The sequence below is a fragment of the Struthio camelus genome, chromosome 2 (assembly GCF_040807025.1).
Source record: "Struthio camelus isolate bStrCam1 chromosome 2, bStrCam1.hap1, whole genome shotgun sequence".
Lineage (NCBI taxonomy): Eukaryota > Metazoa > Chordata > Aves > Struthioniformes > Struthionidae > Struthio > Struthio camelus.
In genome coordinates this window covers 78,028,292-78,049,325 of record NC_090943.1, presented here as the reverse complement: position 1 = coordinate 78,049,325, position 21,034 = coordinate 78,028,292, and the positions used below count along the sequence as shown (strand labels likewise).

Here is a 21,034-nt window from a genome sequence, read left to right as displayed (position 1 = left end):
TCTTATATAGCAAAGAAGACAGATTCACTATCAAACAGATTATCAAACATAATCTACTACGCCACACAGAAGGCAATGCTAAGCACCCCTCACGTGACCCTCATAAAGACAGAGTCCTCCAGTCCTGCATGGAGCAGAAGTACGGCAGGTGAGGCAAGGCATGATTCCCAGAAGAGCCCCGAGAAGCTCTTCGAGGACCTTTGCAGTTGCTGTTTTTGCCCTGAGTTTACCCTGGCTCCCAAGATCACAGATATGCACCCAGGGATCGGGATAAGGGATGGCAGAACTGTAGGTGTCTCTTCAATAGGGATCTTCTGTTCTGAAAGAATGGTGATGCCTGGTAAAAGTATTTAGTTTGTGCTGGCACTTTTCACTGCTTGCAAGAGACTTGAAACCATCTTGGCTGGTGAGCTGTCACCTGCGAGTTACTTTATTCTTTCTTTGTCTGGCAGCCAAACATCGTTCAGGATGCTATCTTACTGTCTTACTGATGCTAGAATATCATTTCACTTGAGGATTAGGCCTTTACGTATTTCTATACCTGAATAACTAAGAATGTGTTCACTTGGTATTGCCAACTTCAATATTTAATTATGGCATGAATCTGTATCAAATCCAGATGTTTGGTCTAATACTAACTGTCGCTAAGGATATTTAAAGTAAAATAGTATTTTGCTCAGCAAAAAAAAAAAATGTCACTAGAGGCTGTTCATATACGATGCTGATGGTTGCTAGGAGAGAAGGTGGAAAAGAATGAATTAATAAATATTTACCTCATTTTGAACCGTTATATTAACAGGATCCTTATGCAGATGAGAGAATGTAAGAGAAATGAGACTTTTTATAAAGGTTGTGTCAGCTAAACAACCGCAGATAAAACAGCCGGTAAATCAGCGTGACAAGGAGGCGAAAGGCAGCGCCGGGGAGGACGGTGGCAGCCGCCCTGGGCGCTGCGGACTGGGAAGCCGCAGTCCGGTGGAGGCCAGGCCTGAACTCCTGGGGCGGCGCGCGAAGCTTGCGAAAACTTGCTGAAAATGCGTCAAAAAGGGTGACTTGCAGGTAACACGTGGAAAAAAAAAAAAAAAAACACCTGTGGGCGACATGTCACCTGCCCTACGACTGGAGGGCCACGGCGCAAGGAAGCCCAGCAACAAAAGCAGTCCCGAAGCGCAGGCGGGCCCCGCAGGCCTCTGGCTGAGGCCCTGGTAAAGGAGGCAGGGGGCTGCGGGGACCCCGGGGCGGGTGGGCCACCCGGCCGCGGCAGGGGGCCAGAGCGCCCGTCCTCTGGCCCTGCCACACGCCCGAAACCCAAAAAGGTGCGGGGGAGGGGGGGGAATGTGTGAAGGTAACCGTGGGGCCTGGGGGGCGCCGGCCTCCCCCACGCCAGGATCCTCGCTGTGTCGCACAGGCCGCCGCGGGGGAGAGGGGGGGGGAATGCCCCAGGCCCCGCCCCTCGCCCCGCCCCTCGCGCTCCTCGGCTGCTGTTGTTGTTCGGGCGCCCGGCAGCTGCCGGCGGGGCGGGGCGGGGCGGGGCTGTCGGGAGCGGCCAATCAGGCGGAGCCCCTGTGTCGGTTGCACGAGCGGCCGCGGCCAGGCGGGGAGGTGCAGGCGGTGCGCGCGCTTCTCTCCGTTTCTGTCGCGGGGGGCGGGGCGGGGCGGGAGTCGCGAGGCGGAATCCTGGCGCGCGGGTGCGCGCGCGCGCGCGCCCTCGCTCTGCGGGTTCGGGACCGGACCATGGCGTTAACGGCCACTCGGCGGCCCTGGGCCCTGCGGTGCCTGGTGGCCGCGCTGCTCTTCCCCGCGGCGGCCGGTGAGTGCATGTGTGCGCGCGGGGAGGCCGAGGAGGGGGGAAGCGCGGGAGGTGGCGCCGGCGGGGCGGAGAGCGGCGGTGGTCTGCGGGTCCCCGTCGGTTCCTTTCAACAATATGGCGGAGGGGCCGGTTGGGGCGGAGTCGCCCCCTCTGCACCCCCCCCCCCCACCCCGCCCGGTGTCCGAGCCGGGCAGAGCCCGGGGACGGCGCGTCCCTTTGTTGGCCGAGGGCAGCGGCGGCTCCGAGGGAGGGCGGGGCCGCGGCTCGGGGCAGACGTGATGCGGCGGGGCGAGGAGAGGCGGCGGCGGTTCGCGCTGAGGGGGCGGCGAGGGACGGACGAGGCACCCGCCGCGGCCTCGGGAGAGCAGCCTCTGCCCCGCGCCGGCGCCTGCCTTGCCCCGCGGAGAGCAGCGCCCCGAGCGGCGTCTCCCCGGGACAGCCTGCCCCCTCACCCCCCACCCCGGCCGGCTTCCGCGCTGGCTCCGCTCCCTGTGGCGGACCCCGGCCGCCCCTTCCCCCCCAGGGGGCGAGCCGCTGTGGCCCGCCAAGGTAGCGCGGAGCGCACCCCTCCCTCCCTTGAGGTCACTGCTGTTTTGTGGCTGGAGCGGAGCAGACTGTACAAACTAACCGCTTGGGGATGGTGTCTCCTTCGGAAAACTTCTGTCTGCCTGTGGCTCCCTCAGCGGGCGAGGGGAAAGCTGCTGGGCCTGGCGGGCTCCTCGCGGCGTGTTAGCGGGCGCTCGCAGGCGGTACGGCGGGGAGGGCGCCGAGAGAGCAGTGCGGGCAGCTAGCTACGTGTTGAACGCTCCGCGCAGGGCAGGGGAAAGGCTCTCCCACGTCCCGGGCTGGATGCTTTAGGGAAGCTAACGCGCCTTGTGGCGTGCTGCCGCTGTGCCAGTTCTGAGAACTGGTGACGATTTGGGTAGGTGATCTCGGTGTTGTAGTTGAACAGCTGACCGCTGTGCTCCGAGAGGCCCAGAACACGGGGAAATGGTCTTAAGTGAGTATCGTGCATAAAATACTTATGGCCCTCTGGCCACTCCACACCTATTGCTCTCTTGTAAGAGAGAGATGATATCAGAGCTGTACCGTTGGATAGGTAACGCATGAAACGGAGGTTGTTAATGACACTCAGGAATGAAAAACTAAAGTGATTTTTTTAAAAAAAAGCATATTTTGTTCTTCACTTAGCAGTAGGGTCATATGTGGTAATGAGACTTAAATGATACATAATGCCTTACTTTAACTGATTTAGGTTTCAACATCTTCTGTATATATTAGATGATGCCAATAGATGTACAAAAGCTGTTTTTTATAGCAAGTGCCACTCTTACAAATTCTTCTATAGGTGGCATGCCTATTGCTCTGGGTTTTAAAGAGGAGAAGGAGATGTACTCTGACTTTTTTCAACTATAGCTTTAAGACATGCCTCAATCTGGTTCTTACTATGCTGCTTACGTTTCACTTTAAGTTAGTAATTGTGCTGCAAAGAAAATGTTACCTAAGGCAAAATGTAACTTGCAATACTAAAATACCATATTAATCGCCCATATCCTTATTGAAGAAGATGGAGAATTTTTGAAATGGAAGCAGTGAAGTAAGCTTAAATTACTGTGTATACACTTGAAAAGATGCATCAGCCTTCAATAATTTAAAGCTTTCAATATTAAATTTAGATATTGAGGGAAACTTTACCTTGATTTGAGCTCTGAGCCTTTCTTTTCCTGTTTAATGCCTTTGAACAATCGAGAATTTTCATTTAATTTCAGTTATGAAAGCAGTGTCTAAGAGTTTTATTTGGGAACAAGACCAGATTTCCAAGGCTAAAATAATTTTCCATAGAGAAGCTAAAGGATGGAAGTGGTGTGTGGGTGTGGTGCTCTTCCCCCCCCCCCCCCCGCTGCCTTCTTAATATCCCCATTATTATAGTCTGGGATCCTTAGTCCTTAGCTCATAGACAAGTTCTCTGAAATTGGGAATGGGATTATTTTCCCTGAACGTTGTGGTCCAAGTTGACAAAGTAGTGGTGCAACACATCCTTTGTGTACTGTTACTTAGTGTTCTTATCGTGGGTTGACAGAAGTTGGGCGTTTTCTGATAATTTCTGATGCTAGCATTAGTGCAGGAATGAATCCTCTCATGATATCACTAATGTGGAGGTCAGAAATGTCGCAGATCACAGCAGCTAGTTGAACTACTGTCAGCCAGCCCTAACTTTTAAGGCAGAGTGTGATTTTTGCGCGTGTGTGTGTAGGGGTTGGGGGGTTAACTGTTGTGAACCATAAATAGTCTTTCATCTTGCCAAAATTCTGGGAGGTCACCCTCTGGAAATCCTATATGTTCACACAATTCATTCTTATTTATGATAATGAGTGAACCTGATTTGTATGCTTAAGTCAATTTAAAAGTACAGAGTTCTTCATTTTACTTTTTTCACAAAGATGGTGAAATTACAACAAAGGGGAAGATCTAGGTTTCTAATTCTAACTTTTTTTTTGTTTTTCTAAAACATACTCTTCCATGAAAAGCACCAGAAACAAATTTTTAACATTGTATTTTGCTGTAGAGGCATGAGCACAATTCTGAGTTGCAAAAATAGATAGTGCCATTCGGCACCTACACTACAAAGAACATAACATTACTTTTTCTAAGCTAGGATCGTTCCAAATGTTTTATTGCTACCTGCAAGTTGAGGATAGCGCCTTAGAAAGGATGCTGTTTACTTTCTTTAGTGCATCACTGTAGTTGCCCCAAACTGCTATTTTCAGTGGAAGTTTTCCCGAACAAGGAAGGATGGAATGTAATACAGTGAAAGCTGTGCTGAAAACTTGATACTCTTGTGCTGTTGCCTTACAACGCTTGAACATAATTAGTACCTCTGTAAGAAGAACGACTTGGTAAAGGTCGTGAGGTGTCACAATAAAAAAAGTACCCTTGTCCCAGACACGGTAAAATCTAAAAGCTTTTTGCATCATGAGCGAGAGATTTCTCTTGGTGGTACTGTCTGAAGGGAGCATATAAATAAGAAAATAGGAAGCTGATGGCACCCTCCTGTATTGTGATGTTGCTTCTGACAAAATTTGTTGGATCGGGAAAGAAGTACTGGTAAACACTGCAGCCCTTTCACTCATCTTCCAAAGAGCTCTCACTGTCTTTTACGCATCATAACCTCACTGTTTTCTCCCATCAGACTGGGTAGCTTGTGGAAGCAATGTGCTGACTTTTCTTCTGGTGGCAGCTTTTCTTGTTTCAAGGTGTCATATCTGTTTTCTATAGGAAAAGAGTTACAATATCGAAAGAGAAGGATATGGAGGTTCCTGTTCAGCATAGTGCTGCTGCTGGGGCCTGTGATTATTTGATTCTGATATGACAGAGATTTTTTATTTGTAATTATTTAATCATTAATCTTAATAATTTTAATTATATTAATACTTGTGAAATACTGAGATGTGGTATTATTTTGTAAAATGCTTTGGAAATCTTGAAGTGCTTTAATACCTTTGGTAGCATGTTCTGAAATACACTATTTCTATACGTATGATTTCTGGGCAGAGCCTCTTTGAAGGTGGTATTCTAAGCATTGTAAACTGTCCGATTCCAGTAAGTCTGCAGGATGTTAGCAAATGTTATATAATGAGTCACAGGGTTTTATGTAATTCTGAAAATAAAGGCTTTAGGCATTTTTTTTTTTCTAACTTTAGGAAGGCATCAGAAACAGAAAACTTTTTTATAATTGTTTATCATTAGATACCTAAAAAGCTAAGCGAACAGGATTTTCTTAACTCTGTTCTGTCTACATTTCATATTAGCATTAATATCTGAGCCCTTCAGAAACAGCTTTCTAAACTCTTGTCTAGGTATGGAGTTTCACTGTGTCGCACTTAGGATGCCAGCTTGTTTCAGGGTGGATTTTCTACACTGCAAGGCTCAGAGAAGAAAGACTTTTTTTTAAAGAGGGGAATGTGGAACTGACAAACTGGAAGTCTGAGCCAGAGAAATTACCCAAGTAATTGCATTCAGCACAAGAGGCTAATCTATTGTTAAATTAGCTTGAGAACTTCTGTGACATAGTGTGTGTTAAGATATGTTTTATATACTTTTATAATTGCATTTTCTCAGTTCTTTTCTGTATTGTGGTGATCAGTCAATAAAGGGGGAATGATTATGCAGAATGGTCAGGGCACAGTGAGGAAATGCAATAGAAAAGGCATTGAACTACTATGGACACCTGATTTCTGTTCTTGGCTTTGTCGCTGGTCATCTATGTTACCTTCAGTTCATTCACTTAGCTATCTGTGCTTTGTCTTTCTCTTGCCTTCTCTTGTATCATTCAAACAGAAATGACCCTCCATTGGTTGGTAGTGGAGCTTCAAACTAGTGGTTGCATCCAAACGCTGTTGTAATACATACAAAAAAGAGTAAAGCTACTGTTCTCTGCAGTTAAAAGCATGAACTAAAACTTGGATCAATTCCCCTCTCCTCCCCTCCATCCTCCCCAGTCTTTGAGTTTAAGTAGTTTTAAAGGGGCTACTTGTGTTATTAAATTTTGAAAACAGCTTTTAAAGATATTGGAATATATTACACCTAGAAGAAATTACTGACTTTGGAAAAACTAGATTACAGTAGTCATTTTCTGGTTGCATGCTAGTATCAAACAACTCTATCTAAAAATAATATTTATTCTAAGTGGGCTTGGAGGCCTGACTGAATTCTCTCTGTATTTTTAAAATGACTGTAATGCTTCCCTGAGGAAAAATGAGCTACTTGAGGGGATGGGGAGTTTTACTTTATCTCCAACATGACAACAGGGTGAATTAATTAATAAAGGTAATCTCAAAGAGAATAATTAATGAAAACACTTATTTTAACTACTTGTTAATCACTGACTACGACTCCTTTACTGCACAGATGTTAAATCTCATCTATAAAGTGTTTGTTTATTCATATTTTTTGTTCTTTTACACATAGATAAGTGGAGGCTGAAATTTGTGCAAAGTTGTTAAAAGTCTTTCTTCTCATCCTGATGTGTGTTGATGGTGAAGACGCTTTTCAGTCTTACTTTTTCAGTTTTCCTGTTGGTAAAATGTGGAAATTTTACTGTTGCCCATTTGGGTTGTGATGCATAAAGAATTGTAAATGGCAAAAGTATTAAGGTGGCTGAAGTATTCATTGATTTGATTTTTTTAATAAGACTATGCCCACCAGAGAGCTGCAAAAAACTATATTCCCAGGAGCTTGACTGTTCAACTGATAAAGCATCGCTTTCAGCTCCTTAAAAAGGGAGGAGGGGGGGAGTAGCCTCAGAAGCAAGTATGGATATATATGTTTTAAGGAAACAATTCAGTTGTGTCTGCCAGTGTACTGTGTCTTGATAGGAAACTGGAAGATAGTGGCATTAACCTGTGGAGACAGTATAAATTGTCTTCTCAGATTGCACTTGGGAACTATGTAGCAAAAGATGGGAACAAAGTGAATGAAGAAGATAAGACATTGGCCCAACTATTTAGTCAAAGAGCAGTATCGGGGCATCTTTACAATTTTGTATAATCGGGGGAGCTGTTTGAGGTGACCTTTTTATGCTTACTCATTTTTTGCTTCTAGAAACTTGGCATCTATACAGGTGTTTAATGTAAAGAGGCTCTTATTGAATAACTAACTCCTATATAGATGTTCAGATGGATGGGATAGTTATGATGAGCCAAGAAATAGAAAAATATGTCCTGAATGAAGCAAGTGAGATAATGATCTGGAAGGGTTAACTTGTTTGAAGAGGAATAAAAGTTCCATTCTGAAAGTCTTATGGGGGGAGAAAGAAATATTTTAGGAAACTTTAAATGGATTTAACTGAGTTCCGGAGATAGTTTACTGAAGTATAAATTAGAGGTTATTTAACTGTTGATGTGTGTTTTTTTTTTTTTTTTTTTGGTAAATGTTCTCATAGTTAAACTTTGAATAATAGGAATTTCCTTACTTCTATAAGGGGGGGGGGGAAATCTGTATCTTCAAAAAGTAGTACTGTTGTGAAAACTTACCTTTGAGTGCCAGTTATCACTTCATATAGCTTTTAATTATTTTAACAAATAATCATCATACTAAACATCCTTTCACAGCCCTACATACTCTTCTTCCCCTCCCCCCCCCCACCCCCACACATTTGTCAGAGATGGTCAGCACGCCGCAGACATTTGGGTCAGCCTTCTGCAGCTGGTCCTAAGAACTTTCACAAACAATTTTACTTCTTAGTGTAGGGATGATTGGCAATAATTTGGTTTGATTCAGATGACGTAGTGGGAGACGCGGACTCAGAAACATTAATTCTAAATTAAATGTATCTTTGAGATCAGATTGCCTGTCAGATTGCCCTTTATTTTGAAATCCATGATATCCAAGGATAAAGAGGGATGGAAGTTCATAGGCAATTCAAAGCAGTTTATCTTAATCTGTTGAATTTAGGTGAAGAGCCAAATCTCAGATATCAGGGCATCTTTTACTGTGCTTCCTTGAGATGCATCTTGTGTGAGATTTCTGTACCCTTGAAAGTAGTATGTCATCTTGCATTGCACTTGGAGTCCTTCAAAATTTCTAAAAGTGGATTGTGTGAGAGGATAAATTATATTCTTTTCTGCAAATTTTTCTATCTGCTCTTGAACCTGAAATTTGTCATCCTTGGTTAAAGAATATCTTCGTGGAAACATCTGCTGTTCCTCCTGGAAGATATACAGGGTCTGCATGCAGATGAAACATCTTGAATGATCCCTTCCTCTCTAAATCATGTTGTTTTTAATTAGTTTTGAAAGATATAAAGTATATAATCCTTAAGGGGTTGCTGGGGTTTTTTTTTGGGGGGGGGGTAGGAGAATGTTCTTGAGTCATGACTCTGTAACTCTTTGCTTAGACCTAACATATTTCAGGTTTGACTATTGACCTAGTCAGTCCTACCTGCCAATATAGCTTTCTGTATATATTTGACTCATTGCTGGTGTGTGTGTGTGTTTGGTTTTAGGCATGAATACTTAAGATTTGCAGTCATCTAAATCTCTGTGTTTTAGTCTCATTCTTGTTCTGGCCTAACTAGAGTTTAGAAGTAACTGCAACTTTCACTAAACAATGCGTATGTGTGCAGATAAGATTTTCTTTTTTTCTTCCTCCTTAATTTGCTAGTTTTTCTTTTTTGAAAGAGCATATCCTTGTTTCTGCTTGAAGGTTGTATACAGCTTTTCCTCCCCCATAAACAAGTAGAATCAAAGTGTACTGATGGCTTTTGTTGTTGATCTTATGCTGTTTTCTGGCTCTAGTACTGTAAATGCAGAAAGAAATGGAGAGAAAATTTGGAATTAGTAGATTTCCATCTCCAGAATTTCTGAGATTTTAAAGAATAAAACCTAATCATCTTAGACATGATTAGTCTGTCATTCCCCCCCCCCACTCCCCAAATTTATAATGCAGTTGGTAGTTTTAGTAAACTAAGACAGTGAGTAATGTAAGGCAATATTTTTCTGCAGATTTATAAAGAAAAAGTCAAAACCATCTTCTGCTTATGTGAAAGGATATGTTCTCAGGATGTTTGGATTTCTTTTTTTTTTTTTACTTATGAGAAGTAAGTCTTTGCATGAGTAAGTCTATGCAAAGACTTCATCAGCAAAAATTCTGAGAGCTATCACATAATATATACAGCCTTAACCTTCTTAAGTAGCCAGCAGCGTACTGTTTGTCACCTACTAAAGTTCTACCCATGTTAGTTGCAATGAAAATAGCGTTATTTGTATTGGTTTTGAAAACAGTAAGATTGCATGTTAAATGTTGTAGAAGATAGTGTTGTAAAAAGTCTAAGTTTTTGCTATGAGAGACTAACAGAACTAGGCCATCTGGAGAAACAGCTAAGATCAGTCTTTTTTAATTCATAATTGTATAAGGAGAGATGACTTTAAGTTTGACTTTGTTCATCTTCTCATCTCCTAATCTTATTGTCCTGGTTTAAAAGCACTGCAGTATTAGTTTTTAGTGTTACAACTCTTGTGTTTATGTAACTGAAAAGATTACGGGGCTCAGTGTTTGAAACGTTTCTTGAGATCATTCAAATTGTTTCACGTTCAAAATATGTAACAAGACTAACTTTAATTCTTTTCTCAATACAGCATTACAATGTTATTGCCATCTCTGTACAAAAGACAACTTTACATGTGTGACAGATGGGCTCTGTTTTACCTCAGTAACAAGGACTGTGGACAAAGTCATACACAATAGCATGTGTATAGCAGAAATTGATCTGATTCCCCGAGACAGGCCTTTTGTTTGTGCCTCCTCCTTCAGAGATGGAGTTATTACTTTGCCTCATTGCTGTGATAAAGACCACTGCAATAAAATAGAGCTTCCAATTCCAACACCAGGTAAGGAGTTTGGGGCTTATTTAACTTTTTTATTTATAGCTAACAACAGAAAATTCTGTAAGACTGGAAGTTACAGTTTTTGAACATGTACGCAAGTTAAGAGGCCTTAAGAGTTCACCTTAAACTCTAATTACAATTTTAAGAACTTTGGGACAAGAAGCTAGTATCTTGGATTAGAATGTTAGAACCAATTTTGAAGACTTAAGTGCAAGTGAAATGTAAATTGTGAGTAATTTTACAGTTGCTTTTGTCCTTTTTAATACTGATTTTGATTCTTGAAAGCTATTGTTCATGAGTTCTAATTTAATAAATGCATTAAAATAACTGGAAGATCACTATGAAATACAGTCGCAAACACTTCAGTCACTGTTACATAGAGAGAAAGAAATAGTTTTACCATTTTCTTATATTTCTACTGACAGGCCCAACTCCAGGGAAACCTGCTTCTAATCTAGGACCTGTGGAACTGGCAGCTGTCATTGCTGGACCTGTCTGCTTCGTCTGCATTTCACTAATGTTGATTCTGTATCTTTGTCATAATCGTACTGTAATTCATCAGCGTGTACCAAGTGAAGAAGATCCCTCATTAGATCGTCCCTTCATATCAGAAGGAACTACTTTAAAAGATTTAATTTATGATATGACAACTTCAGGCTCTGGGTCAGGTAATATCACACTTTTAATAGTAATTAATATGTGCTTAGGAGTCTTCTAAGGCATTTTTTTTTTAATATTATCAAATCTACTTAAACTTATAACTGGAAAAATGAGCAAAAAAAGAAGCTACCTTCATATAGATGACATATATCTATAAAGAATCGAAATACTGAAAAATAAAATGTAAAAATAAAGTTTAGTTGCTGTTCTTGTTCCTCATACTGCAAGTTTAGTCTGATATGCAGAGAATCACACATTTGGCCGTCATAACTGTTTTGTTCCCTTTATATTCCCTTACTAATGTAAAGCTCAAAATCATATAACTTTAGTTCTACATAGCATATATATTCCCATCTTCTGCGCTACTGAGACAATTCAAGAAGTTTTTCTTTAGTTTTAAACTGAAATTTATTTACACTTACAGCTATTGGTATATGAAGAATATTCTGAGTTATAAGTACAAGTTAATATTTTAGCTAGCTTTCCCTTTACAAAAGGTGTTGTATTAGCAAATAGCTGTTTCTGTGTGTGTAGAACAGATGCAATATGTAGAACATGTCTGAAGAATTTCTATCTTTTGATTTTTATTGATTTTTGTTAATTTTAATTCTGACTTCAGCAGGTGTTGCTCTGAGAGGATGAGGCAGTAGTTGGTGTTCACGGCATTTAGTTGCTGCTATCATAACCCTGACATAGTTGCTTATAGGGTTGTGGTGGTCTCTGTCATAGAAGTCTGTCTATAGTAGGCAATAATAGGGGATGATGTGTCAGACAAATCATTGCATAGATAAATGTCTTAACATGGATCAAAGATGAATTTATGTTCTGCAGGAGTGAAGCATCAGATTGTACTTCAACCTCTCCTCAGCCTTGTACTGTATATAAAGTTTAAATAGTGTAATATTAAAAGTTATTCCTGCTACTTGCAAATGTGTATCTATTGAAAGACCCATGCACTTTCAGAGTATTTATCTGCCAAAAAATATTACTGTTTGATTCTTAATTTCTGAATACTTCAATTGTCCAAAACTAAAAATATCACAGAAAAAGTGAATACCTAGGTTGTATTTCCCCATGGCAGTAACTGGCACAACTGTTGAGAGTCCATTGCTTCTGTTAAATGAAGTGACATGACTTGCTAAACCTGTTCAGAGTATAGATGAGAGTAAGTTACCCTTAGTCACAAGGCCATGGAAGAAGTTGAGATTAGACTGAATGTGTGGACGGTTGTATTTCAATTGAGAAAGATTTGATGTGCCCAAATAAGACTTAATCACCATAGGGAAAGTTTCTCTCAATTCAGAACTGGAACTTTAGTAGTTTGTGTTTATCTCACTCTGCTCATGTAGTAATAAAGATACGTAATTCAAATAATGAAGTTGATAGAACTTCTAATATACTGGGAAAGAGTTTGATAAATGAAAATGCTGGATTCTCCCCTGGTTGTTAATTGGTCTTTCCATTTTCTGTTCAGAATATCTCATCCTCTGCCTTTTTGCCTTCCTCCCTCTGGTGCTTCTGAGCCTTTGTTGTGTTTGAAAACATTCTCTAGAAATACTCCTTCAAAATTAGTTCTTGAAAAGCTGGGAATTGCTATCAGAAAAGAAACTTATGTGACTCTTTTATTTTCCTCCAGAGCAAGTGGTTAAAAGCTCTGGGGACTGTTTAATTTGATAATTTAAAAAGTGTGTGTGTGTAGGGGGGGGAATCATTTAGTTTTTAGAGCATCAGAACAGTCATGCTGGTCTAGACTCCCAGAGCACCTGACTCATGCTATTGGAGCATTGTCTTCTGATGGCTGTATCTGAGAAAGAAAAACTAGTTGAATGTACCTTACCCTTAGGGAAAACTTACTCATTTGTTTTTATGCATGAAAGATGAACTTATGTTCCCTATAAAATATGAAAACTGTGTGGGTTTTCTTAACTGATGTATGTAGTCTTTTGACTTTAGAATTTTAGCTGCAGTGACTTGTTCTGCTGTTTGTAAGACAAGTATTAGTCTTACTCAGTGTTCTGTACCTCCCTTTTACTATGAGTGGAATAGGAACTGCTTCAAGTACTTATTTTCTGTACTGTTAATAATGGCATATATATTTGCTATGACTTTTATCACTTCGTCCCCAAATTAGTCAATCATTTATTATGTAAACTCTCAGCCCTTCTGTACCCTAGCACTTGTATGATACTTTCTTTGTCCTGGAATGCCTGCAGCAATTGCATCTCATTGAAATGTCTGTTTTCTATGCCAAAGTCTGGATTGTGCATTTAAAACTGAGGTGACTGTATCTTTATGGAATAAACTTGGAAGGGGGGGATATCAGAGCTGCTAGTTAAAATAGTGCTTAACCCTGTCTCAACTGAAGTGCGTGAAAAGGATGTTGTTGAGAAAGGTTGCAAGAAACTCGGTGGAAATGCGTAGAAGAGACAAAATGATCCAGTAAGAAAAGCCCTAGTTAATTGGCACAGAACATTGTTATGTTAGATGCACAGTTAAGAAAGTGTTTGGGATGGGGACCTAAAGTAAACACTCTCTTAGATTTGTGCCATGCTTAGGGGGACTGAAGGAGTTTGTAGTTGGAATAAAAAAAGATTCCACTACGGTCTTGTGTTATGGTATTCTCTGACGAGAAGCATATAAAACTGAGAAATGAACAAAACTCTAAAAATGAGCTTGCTGCTCAGATCAAAAGGGAAGTAGGATTCACTTTCTACCATGATAAATAGTAAGCTGGTATTGATTATTCAGTCTTTGACTTACGTTAGTGTTTCCCTGGTGTTCCGTGATAAACAAACAAAAAAAAACCAAGACCTGAAAAATTTGAGATTTGATTAAAGAAATTAATAGAAGATTAAAAACAGAAACTTAGATTTCAGAAGAAGGATCTGAAGGGAACGATTTGAACATCTCTTGAAGGCAAGAATGACTTTTCAGATCATGATGGGAATCTCTGAAGCAACAAATACATAGTGGATAGAAAGATTATGAGGACTAGCTGTAACCTTTCAACTGAGGAATGGCAAGGCAACTCAGTTGTAATGAACCAGAAAAATCCTATAAAACAGGGGAGACGGAAGCTTTGGTTATTGGTAGGTGAGTTGAAGCAGGAACTTCATCCAAAGGGCCACAAAGTCATCTTGTGTCAATATCGATATTAGTTGAAGAACTGGATGTAAAACTTCTTAGTAACTTATTTGCGATTTCATAGAGGCTGGAAGGAAATGAAATTTTTGCATTTCAAGGGCTTTTGGATTACTTTCCAGGGGAAAACCCCTGGTGTAGAGTTTTTTTTTATTTTTCCTTTCTTATAAAAAGAGGAGGAGACTGCTCAAATAAAACAGTGTCTGTAAGAAATTTTGGTTTTCTTATGGCTTTAAAATGACTGTGGATTCCAGTCTCCTGACTTTCTGATAAGCAGTAGCAAAAGTAAGCACAATTGCAGAAAATGGAAGTAAATGAATCTTGTAAATAGTGTAAAAAGAAGTACAGCAGCAAGATGAATGGATATCAGTTCCTGGGTTTTTACGGTAGTATGGCATCTTAATGTGGCTGATGTTCTTGGACATGGCTAATTTCTTTAACAAAAAGTAGCATCTGTAAATGGTTCAGTAAGTTGAAAGCTGTGCATCTAAAATTGAAGGTGTGCAAACAGTTTTCTAAAACAGCTGTAGAAAAAATATTAGGCAAATCACCACTTTCAAATATACAAAATCAGTTTGTACTTAAACTGTATCTGTGTGTTTTGCAGTAGTGCATAAGTGGAAAGAAAGACGGTTTCTCTGGCCAACAGAGTAACAATTCACATTTTCAGGACTGAGTTTGAGGGTCCTGTAATTGCCTGTTCCACGTTTCAAAACTCTGTCCTAAAAGAATGCAAATTAGCCTTCACGTTTTGGACACACAGCACAGTTGATGTGAGGGCAGCTACTACAACAAAAGCTTAAATTCTCTCAGCAGAATGTATTGCATCATCTGGCAATGATTAAATCTATGGTGTCCTTTTATTTATTTTTTTCCCCTTCCTCTGTTCACATAGAAGTATACGTGTTGTCAGTATAGCCCATGCAAAAATTCTTGTAGATCTGGAATTCTTGAGGGTGACTTCTGAACACTGCAGTGTTCTAATTTGCGTTCCTCAGAGACACAAGCATGGCAATGCTGTTGACCATATCAGATGTCCTTCTAGCACTGCTGTTTGAAGAATGTCCATAAGGAAATGCAGATAGTCTTTTGTCAGCTATTGGAACACTGGTTATGGTGTAGTTACTTTCAGAAGTGTTTGATTTAAGTAAAGTAATCCTATATATTAAAATAACTTTATTGTGACTGAATAACCTGGCTGCTGTAATCATCCTACAACGTAGCATTGCTACAAGTTTCCAGGGAAAAAAGACTGTTATAACGGGAAAGACTTAAACAAAACCAACACCCTGTATGTAAGGATACTTCAGGGAGTATCAGTGCTACTTGCTCATTGTACTGGTATATTGAAGTATGTTATGAGATGCTGTGAGTTGAAAACATGTAGATGTTCTGAAGCTATATAACCTTTCGAATGTAAGCGTTTTTCTTGGGTAGAATGATAGTGAGGTGCCCATAAAATGGGAGGATTGTGTTGACAGTGTTACTGATAAGCATGGGTTAATGTAACTTGGAAAGGGACCGAGTTTCATTTGGTGAGGGGTTAAGTAGATGCAACAGTAGCAGAGGTGCTTTGGAACTGCTTTCCAAGAAGAGCTATGGGCAGGTCGCTAAGAAAACTTCTGTCCTGATATGTTTCTTTTTTTAATTAAACTTATGGATTAACTTATGGATCAATAACTTTCAGAATCCTAAACTGAAAGGAAACTTGTACTTTTAACAATTAAAAAGGCAGTTTTTAACATATCTTTCAGTATTTGTATTGCTGCCCTCAATCATAAATGTCAGTATCTTAAGCACGTGCTTGTTAGCAGTCCCTAACAAGCTGATGAACTCTTATGTGTATTCTAAAGAAATAACTGAATGGAATATGGATGTTACAGCTGCTTACTTCACTGTATAAGTGGCTGACGTTTAATGTTCAATCTTCTTAGGTTTACCTTTACTTGTGCAAAGAACAATTGCAAGAACTATAGTACTTCAAGAAAGCATTGGTAAGGGTCGCTTCGGAGAAGTCTGGCGAGGAAAGTGGAGAGGAGAAGAAGTTGCTGTGAAGATATTCTCTTCAAGAGAAGAACGCTCGTGGTTTCGTGAGGCAGAAATTTATCAAACTGTTATGCTCCGGCATGAAAACATTCTTGGATTTATAGCTGCAGACAATAAAGGTCAGTAATATGTAACACTGCTGATTATGTGTATACTCAGAGTAGATGGTAACTGTAGACAATACATATGTATTTTATGAACAAGAAAAAAATAATTTTGCTACTTGAATATTTTCTATGTGGTGCTTTGACAGGCTTGTCACAGGTCTGATGAAAAAGTACATTTGTCTTTCTCTGAAAAAAAACATGTTTTGAACTATTTTAAATTGATTGCATATTTAATGACATCGAACTTAATGTCTACAGGCAAGTTAAAATACTGGTTGAGCCTAGTATCGAAAGGAGGTTTCCTTGTCCAGTAAGCTGACAGATATAAGGAATATGTACTTATTCTGTGCTTGTACTCTACTGTCTAAGTGAGATGTGTGGGACCAAGAGAGATAAGGTCTAATCCTATTGTCCTAAAATAAAGTGTAAGGTAGAAGATTCATTTCTAAGTCCGTGATATGTGAGACTATTTTAGAACTCCAGTTAGCAAAGAAACTGGAACAAAGGAATTTGTGGTTTGATCTTGGCATTAAAGAGCTATATCTAATTCCTGAAGCTCTCCTGGATAGTGAGCCTTTAAGTATCTATCCAAATGTTCCTCCTGTTGCAGTTTCAGTCAGGTGAGATTTTTCTTGGATCTTTCTGCAGTCTCACTTAAGATATGAAAATTCTTTGACAAAGCCACCAATAGTTCTGAATTTTTACATTAAGGTGAGCTTAAACTATTACACTATGTTTCATTCACTTATTTTTGATCTGAAATGATGAGTTTCACCACAAATGGTCTTTGACCTCTTTGCTAAGAACTCATTAACCAAAAGTTCTGTCAACCTTGGGGAGAAGCCAAGGTTCCACGCAAATCCTGGATGTTTAAATGGCTTTGAGTTTTTGGTTCGACCTCCTAAGTGATTTCTTCGTGTAGCTGGAGTATCCATATAATCCTCCATATCCTCTGTAGAACCGGAATAGACCTCAAAAGGTCATGTAGACCATTGCTTTCCTCCAAGGGAAGGATTAGCTATAGCAGAATTGTTCCTAACAGATATTCATGTAACTTGTTAACCTTCAAGAGGCTGGAGGTCCATAGTGTACCAGACACCTTGTAGCTGCAGCTTATTATTAGAAGCTTATCCTAATATCTGATACAATTTTAGGCCTGAGAATAATAGTGCCTGTGAGAACTTGAGTTTGTCCTCATGGACCTAATAGAGGATCTGGAACCTATATTTAAAACTAATATATAGTTAGTTGCATCTAAGTATACAGCACAAGAACATTTTATAAAAAATTCACCTATGCAGAAGTTTTAGGCATTCTGTCTCACTTATTCCAATACGTCTTTTGTGTTTTTTATTTTAGCTGTAACTTTTAACACGATCTGTCTGTGGTTAAGCATACTAGTCTTCCTGATTACTGGCTCCAGTTCTAGATGCACTAGGTGGAATTCCTTTGACTGCACAGACATAAAAGTTTGCTTTAGTCATCTGTAAGTTTCCGTTAACTGTAGTGTAAGATTAATATTTCTGGCCTCTCTTAATACGAGAGGAGAAAAAAACACCCTAAAACTACAGAACCTCAGATAATGACATGACTTGTCAACTGAGGAAAAGTATCTTTTGAATTAGTTGATAATTGATTAAAAAATGGATGAAGACAATGTGTTTAAAAATGCTAGTACTCTTGACTCTCCCTGTTTTCTAACATATTGCTTTCTGGGTGAAAGGTGGAAAGGTGAACTTTCTCGTTATCCTCTGCCCCCCCCCCACCCCCCCCCCCCCCCACGAATTCTCAATATAAATCCTTCTGAGCCTTCTCAGTAAGGAAATAGCATCATTATATCTTTGGGTTAAGCATTCAGAAGTTCTGAATATCAAAAGAGGTTAATCATTCAAATCTGGTTAAAAATACTTTAGAGCACATTCACCCCATTAAGTGGGGGAACACATAGGGGCCATTAAGGAGGGAGGTCTTCCGTTTTCCTCAGGTACGTTATCATCGTACTTTGAAAGAAGCAAATGTTTCTAAAGCCACACTGTAATACAGTGAGCTTAAAAACACACATTGACAATTGCTCAGCTTATATGCTGATGCAACTGATAAACATCTGATTAGGTGCAAGATGAAATGTTAGTTCACAATGATAGCAGTTGTGAATTTTTTTTTTTTTTTTTTTTTTTTTGCATAGGCCGAGCTGTGTGTACTCGGGCGTTATTGCAGCCTAGCTGGAATATGTTCAGTCATTAAGCTGCAGGAACCTAACAGTATGTCCAAGACATTGCATTGTACTACTATATCCAAAGATATAGTAATGCAATCCCAATTTGATGCTTGCTGAAAGCTTCAGTGGTGTATGGAGAGGAACTCTAAGGAGTAGGTTCTCATGTGTTAAGTCATGAATGTTAAAGACTCATAACATCTCCTTAACGTGTACTTTCTGATGTAAAACGTGGCCCAGTTTCATGCTGCGTTCTCTCTACTACTAAGAGCATTAATAAGGACTTTTGTCTTAACAAACTGGCCTATTTTCAAGCTTTTGGGAAACCTCTGGCTGGCCATTGTAGCTGTAGAACTTGAGGGTGCTGATGATGCCTTCAGGCAGAAGGGTGCATGTAAAAACTTATTAATCTATGCAAAAGCAGGTAGATCAGTTAAGTTAGTGGTCCTGAGCTCAAATGGTTCTTTGCTCGTAGTACTACGCTTTTTAGACATCCTATGTCTCTTAATGTCATATGTTCTTACTCTCTACCTCCCCACGCAGCTCCATGGAGTGTTCAAAAGGGCTGCAGGAGCTGGTCCAATCTGTCTGCTCTCCCTTCCCAAAGTTTACTGGAAAATAGGTGTTACTGTTAAGCCAGCTTGAGGACTGAGAAGCAATGTATGCTTTTTAACTGCAGTCATATTCTGTCTGGCTAGATGATTTCTTTTCTGGTTAGCTCTTTACATAGCCAGGAGCACATGCTAACTTTGTAATACTTAGGTCAGAGAAACTACTTTCTGGGCCGTGTGTTGCCTTACTTTGAACCATCTAAATGGGTAATTTGATTAAGCCTAGATAACGCAATTCTAAAGTGTATGAGGGAATTCTCACCTGCACTACTCTACTAGCAGGAAAATGAGGGCAGTAACCTCCTGTTACAGTACTAAAGACTTCCCTGGGTGCACCTGTCTATAACCATAACTTAATATAACTAAGCACCTGTAATCATGTTATTAATCAAAGTCTTGTACTGTATGCTATTTCATGCAGCTTTATGAACTAAAATACTGCAACTTTTCTATTTCTTCCGCTCAGTTGAGAAAGCTGCACTTCTCGAGGTGAAAATTCTGAGCTCTGTCCAGTCAGACTTCCTTACGTGTTAAGTAAATCCTCAAGAATGACGTTAGGCAAGAGGCTGCAGGGAAATGAGCAGAATTCCTTCCTCTTGTGAGAAGTGGTGTTTGAGCTGTTTATTCTTTCTGAAGCCCTGAATTTAGACTGAGAAGAAAGAACTTGTCTGGAAGATCTTGCTAATCCACAGCTTTAGGTTTTTTGTTTTTTTTTTTTATCCATGTCCTTTCTTCTCTTGATTTTTTTGTCTGATTAAATCAAAACATTAATGTGATAGTCAAGCTGTTTCACTAATAATAACACTTCCAGATACAGAAATAAGTTTTTCCTAAACAAACTTTCTATTTCCTTTCTGAGTGTTAAATAATTATAGATTCTATCTGTATCTGATTGTTTCAACTGGTAGTTTCCTCCTTTTTTCCATTATGTCATTTGCCTGCCAAAACAGGCTAGTGGTATCTTTTTCTCTGGTTTGAAATGTTTTATTAAGCAGTACTAGAGGAGCAGCTGTTTTGTAAATTCTTTTAAACTTTCAACTGGAAGCATATGTTGGGAGTTCAAAACTTTTGTGCTAAGCAGTACTGTCAGACCTTAAAGCCTAATATTTTGTTTAAAAACAAGTTTATACCAAATTCAAATATTTATGTTAGAATCAATATGAAAAATGCTGTTTTTGTCAATATTGTCACCAAAAACCTAAAACCTGATTATATAAACTTGGTTAGGTAATTGTTATAAGCTCCTTTCTTCAGAGGCAGCTTGTCTAAGAAAGATGCTGCTTGGAAACCGCTAACATGTTTTCACAGGCTGTAATTGGTCTCCCAACCATGAATTGGAAAGTTTCTCTGTTCACAACTTCAAATTTTCTCACCCTGTTACAAAAGAGAAACCTTTCACTTCTGAGTGATTTGATGGTCTGAAAATATTTTCAGAAGATTTCCTCTAAAGAGAGGAAATAACCATAACTAAGCTGTTATATATTAATTTTCAAGAACGTGCATAAATTCTTGTCATGTTTTAAAACTGAAATGGCTTGAAGTTCTTTATCATGGTGCATATATGAACTAAATTGGGTTACCTAGTCACTATCAGGCTGGGCTACTGCATGCAACTGCTCCTGAGCATAATTACTTTTTTCATACCTGACAATGCAAATCCTGTGACTGAAAGCCTCAAGGCAGATGCTGTTTACTATGCAGCCAAAAATAGACTCGGTGTCACTAAATAAAGCCTTCTCATACTGTTTACAGAGTGATTAAGTTCATAATAATGTGCATTCTGCTTAGATCCATGAAGAAGTGACCATGTGTAGCTTGTCAAATATAATGAGATTTAGAAATGTAGTATGTCCCATCTAATAGCTGGACAATGATGTACTTCTTGCTGCATTTCAACTTGTCCGTAATCAAGAATAGTCACGTAAGCATGGAGGTAAGAACTGTTCCATGTCACAATCTGGTTGGTGGGCCGCAAACATGATATACAGTGGGAAAGAAGCATGGGTTCAGAATGGGTAACAAGCTCAGCTGTGTCTTTTCTTCCTTGGAAAGAACATAAA

General features: G+C 39.9%; 1 protein-coding gene and 1 long non-coding RNA gene across 2 annotated transcripts in view; one reads left to right on the top strand and one right to left on the bottom strand.

Moving 5' to 3' along the window:
* LOC138065942 (uncharacterized) overlaps positions 1–2,971 on the bottom strand; it is a 56,576-nt gene extending 53,605 nt beyond the window's left edge. The window contains exon 1 of the long non-coding RNA XR_011138949.1: positions 2,439–2,971. This is a non-coding gene — a long non-coding RNA (uncharacterized lncRNA). The remainder of the gene's footprint in view (positions 1–2,438) is intronic.
* TGFBR1 (transforming growth factor beta receptor 1) overlaps positions 1,474–21,034 on the top strand; it is a 35,471-nt gene continuing 15,910 nt past the window's right edge. The window contains exons 1-4 of the mRNA XM_068931314.1: positions 1,474–1,810; positions 9,946–10,197; positions 10,620–10,862; positions 15,930–16,160. Of these exons, the coding sequence (XP_068787415.1) occupies positions 1,735–1,810; positions 9,946–10,197; positions 10,620–10,862; positions 15,930–16,160 (802 nt within the window). The 5' untranslated portion in view covers positions 1,474–1,734. The remainder of the gene's footprint in view (positions 1,811–9,945; positions 10,198–10,619; positions 10,863–15,929; positions 16,161–21,034) is intronic.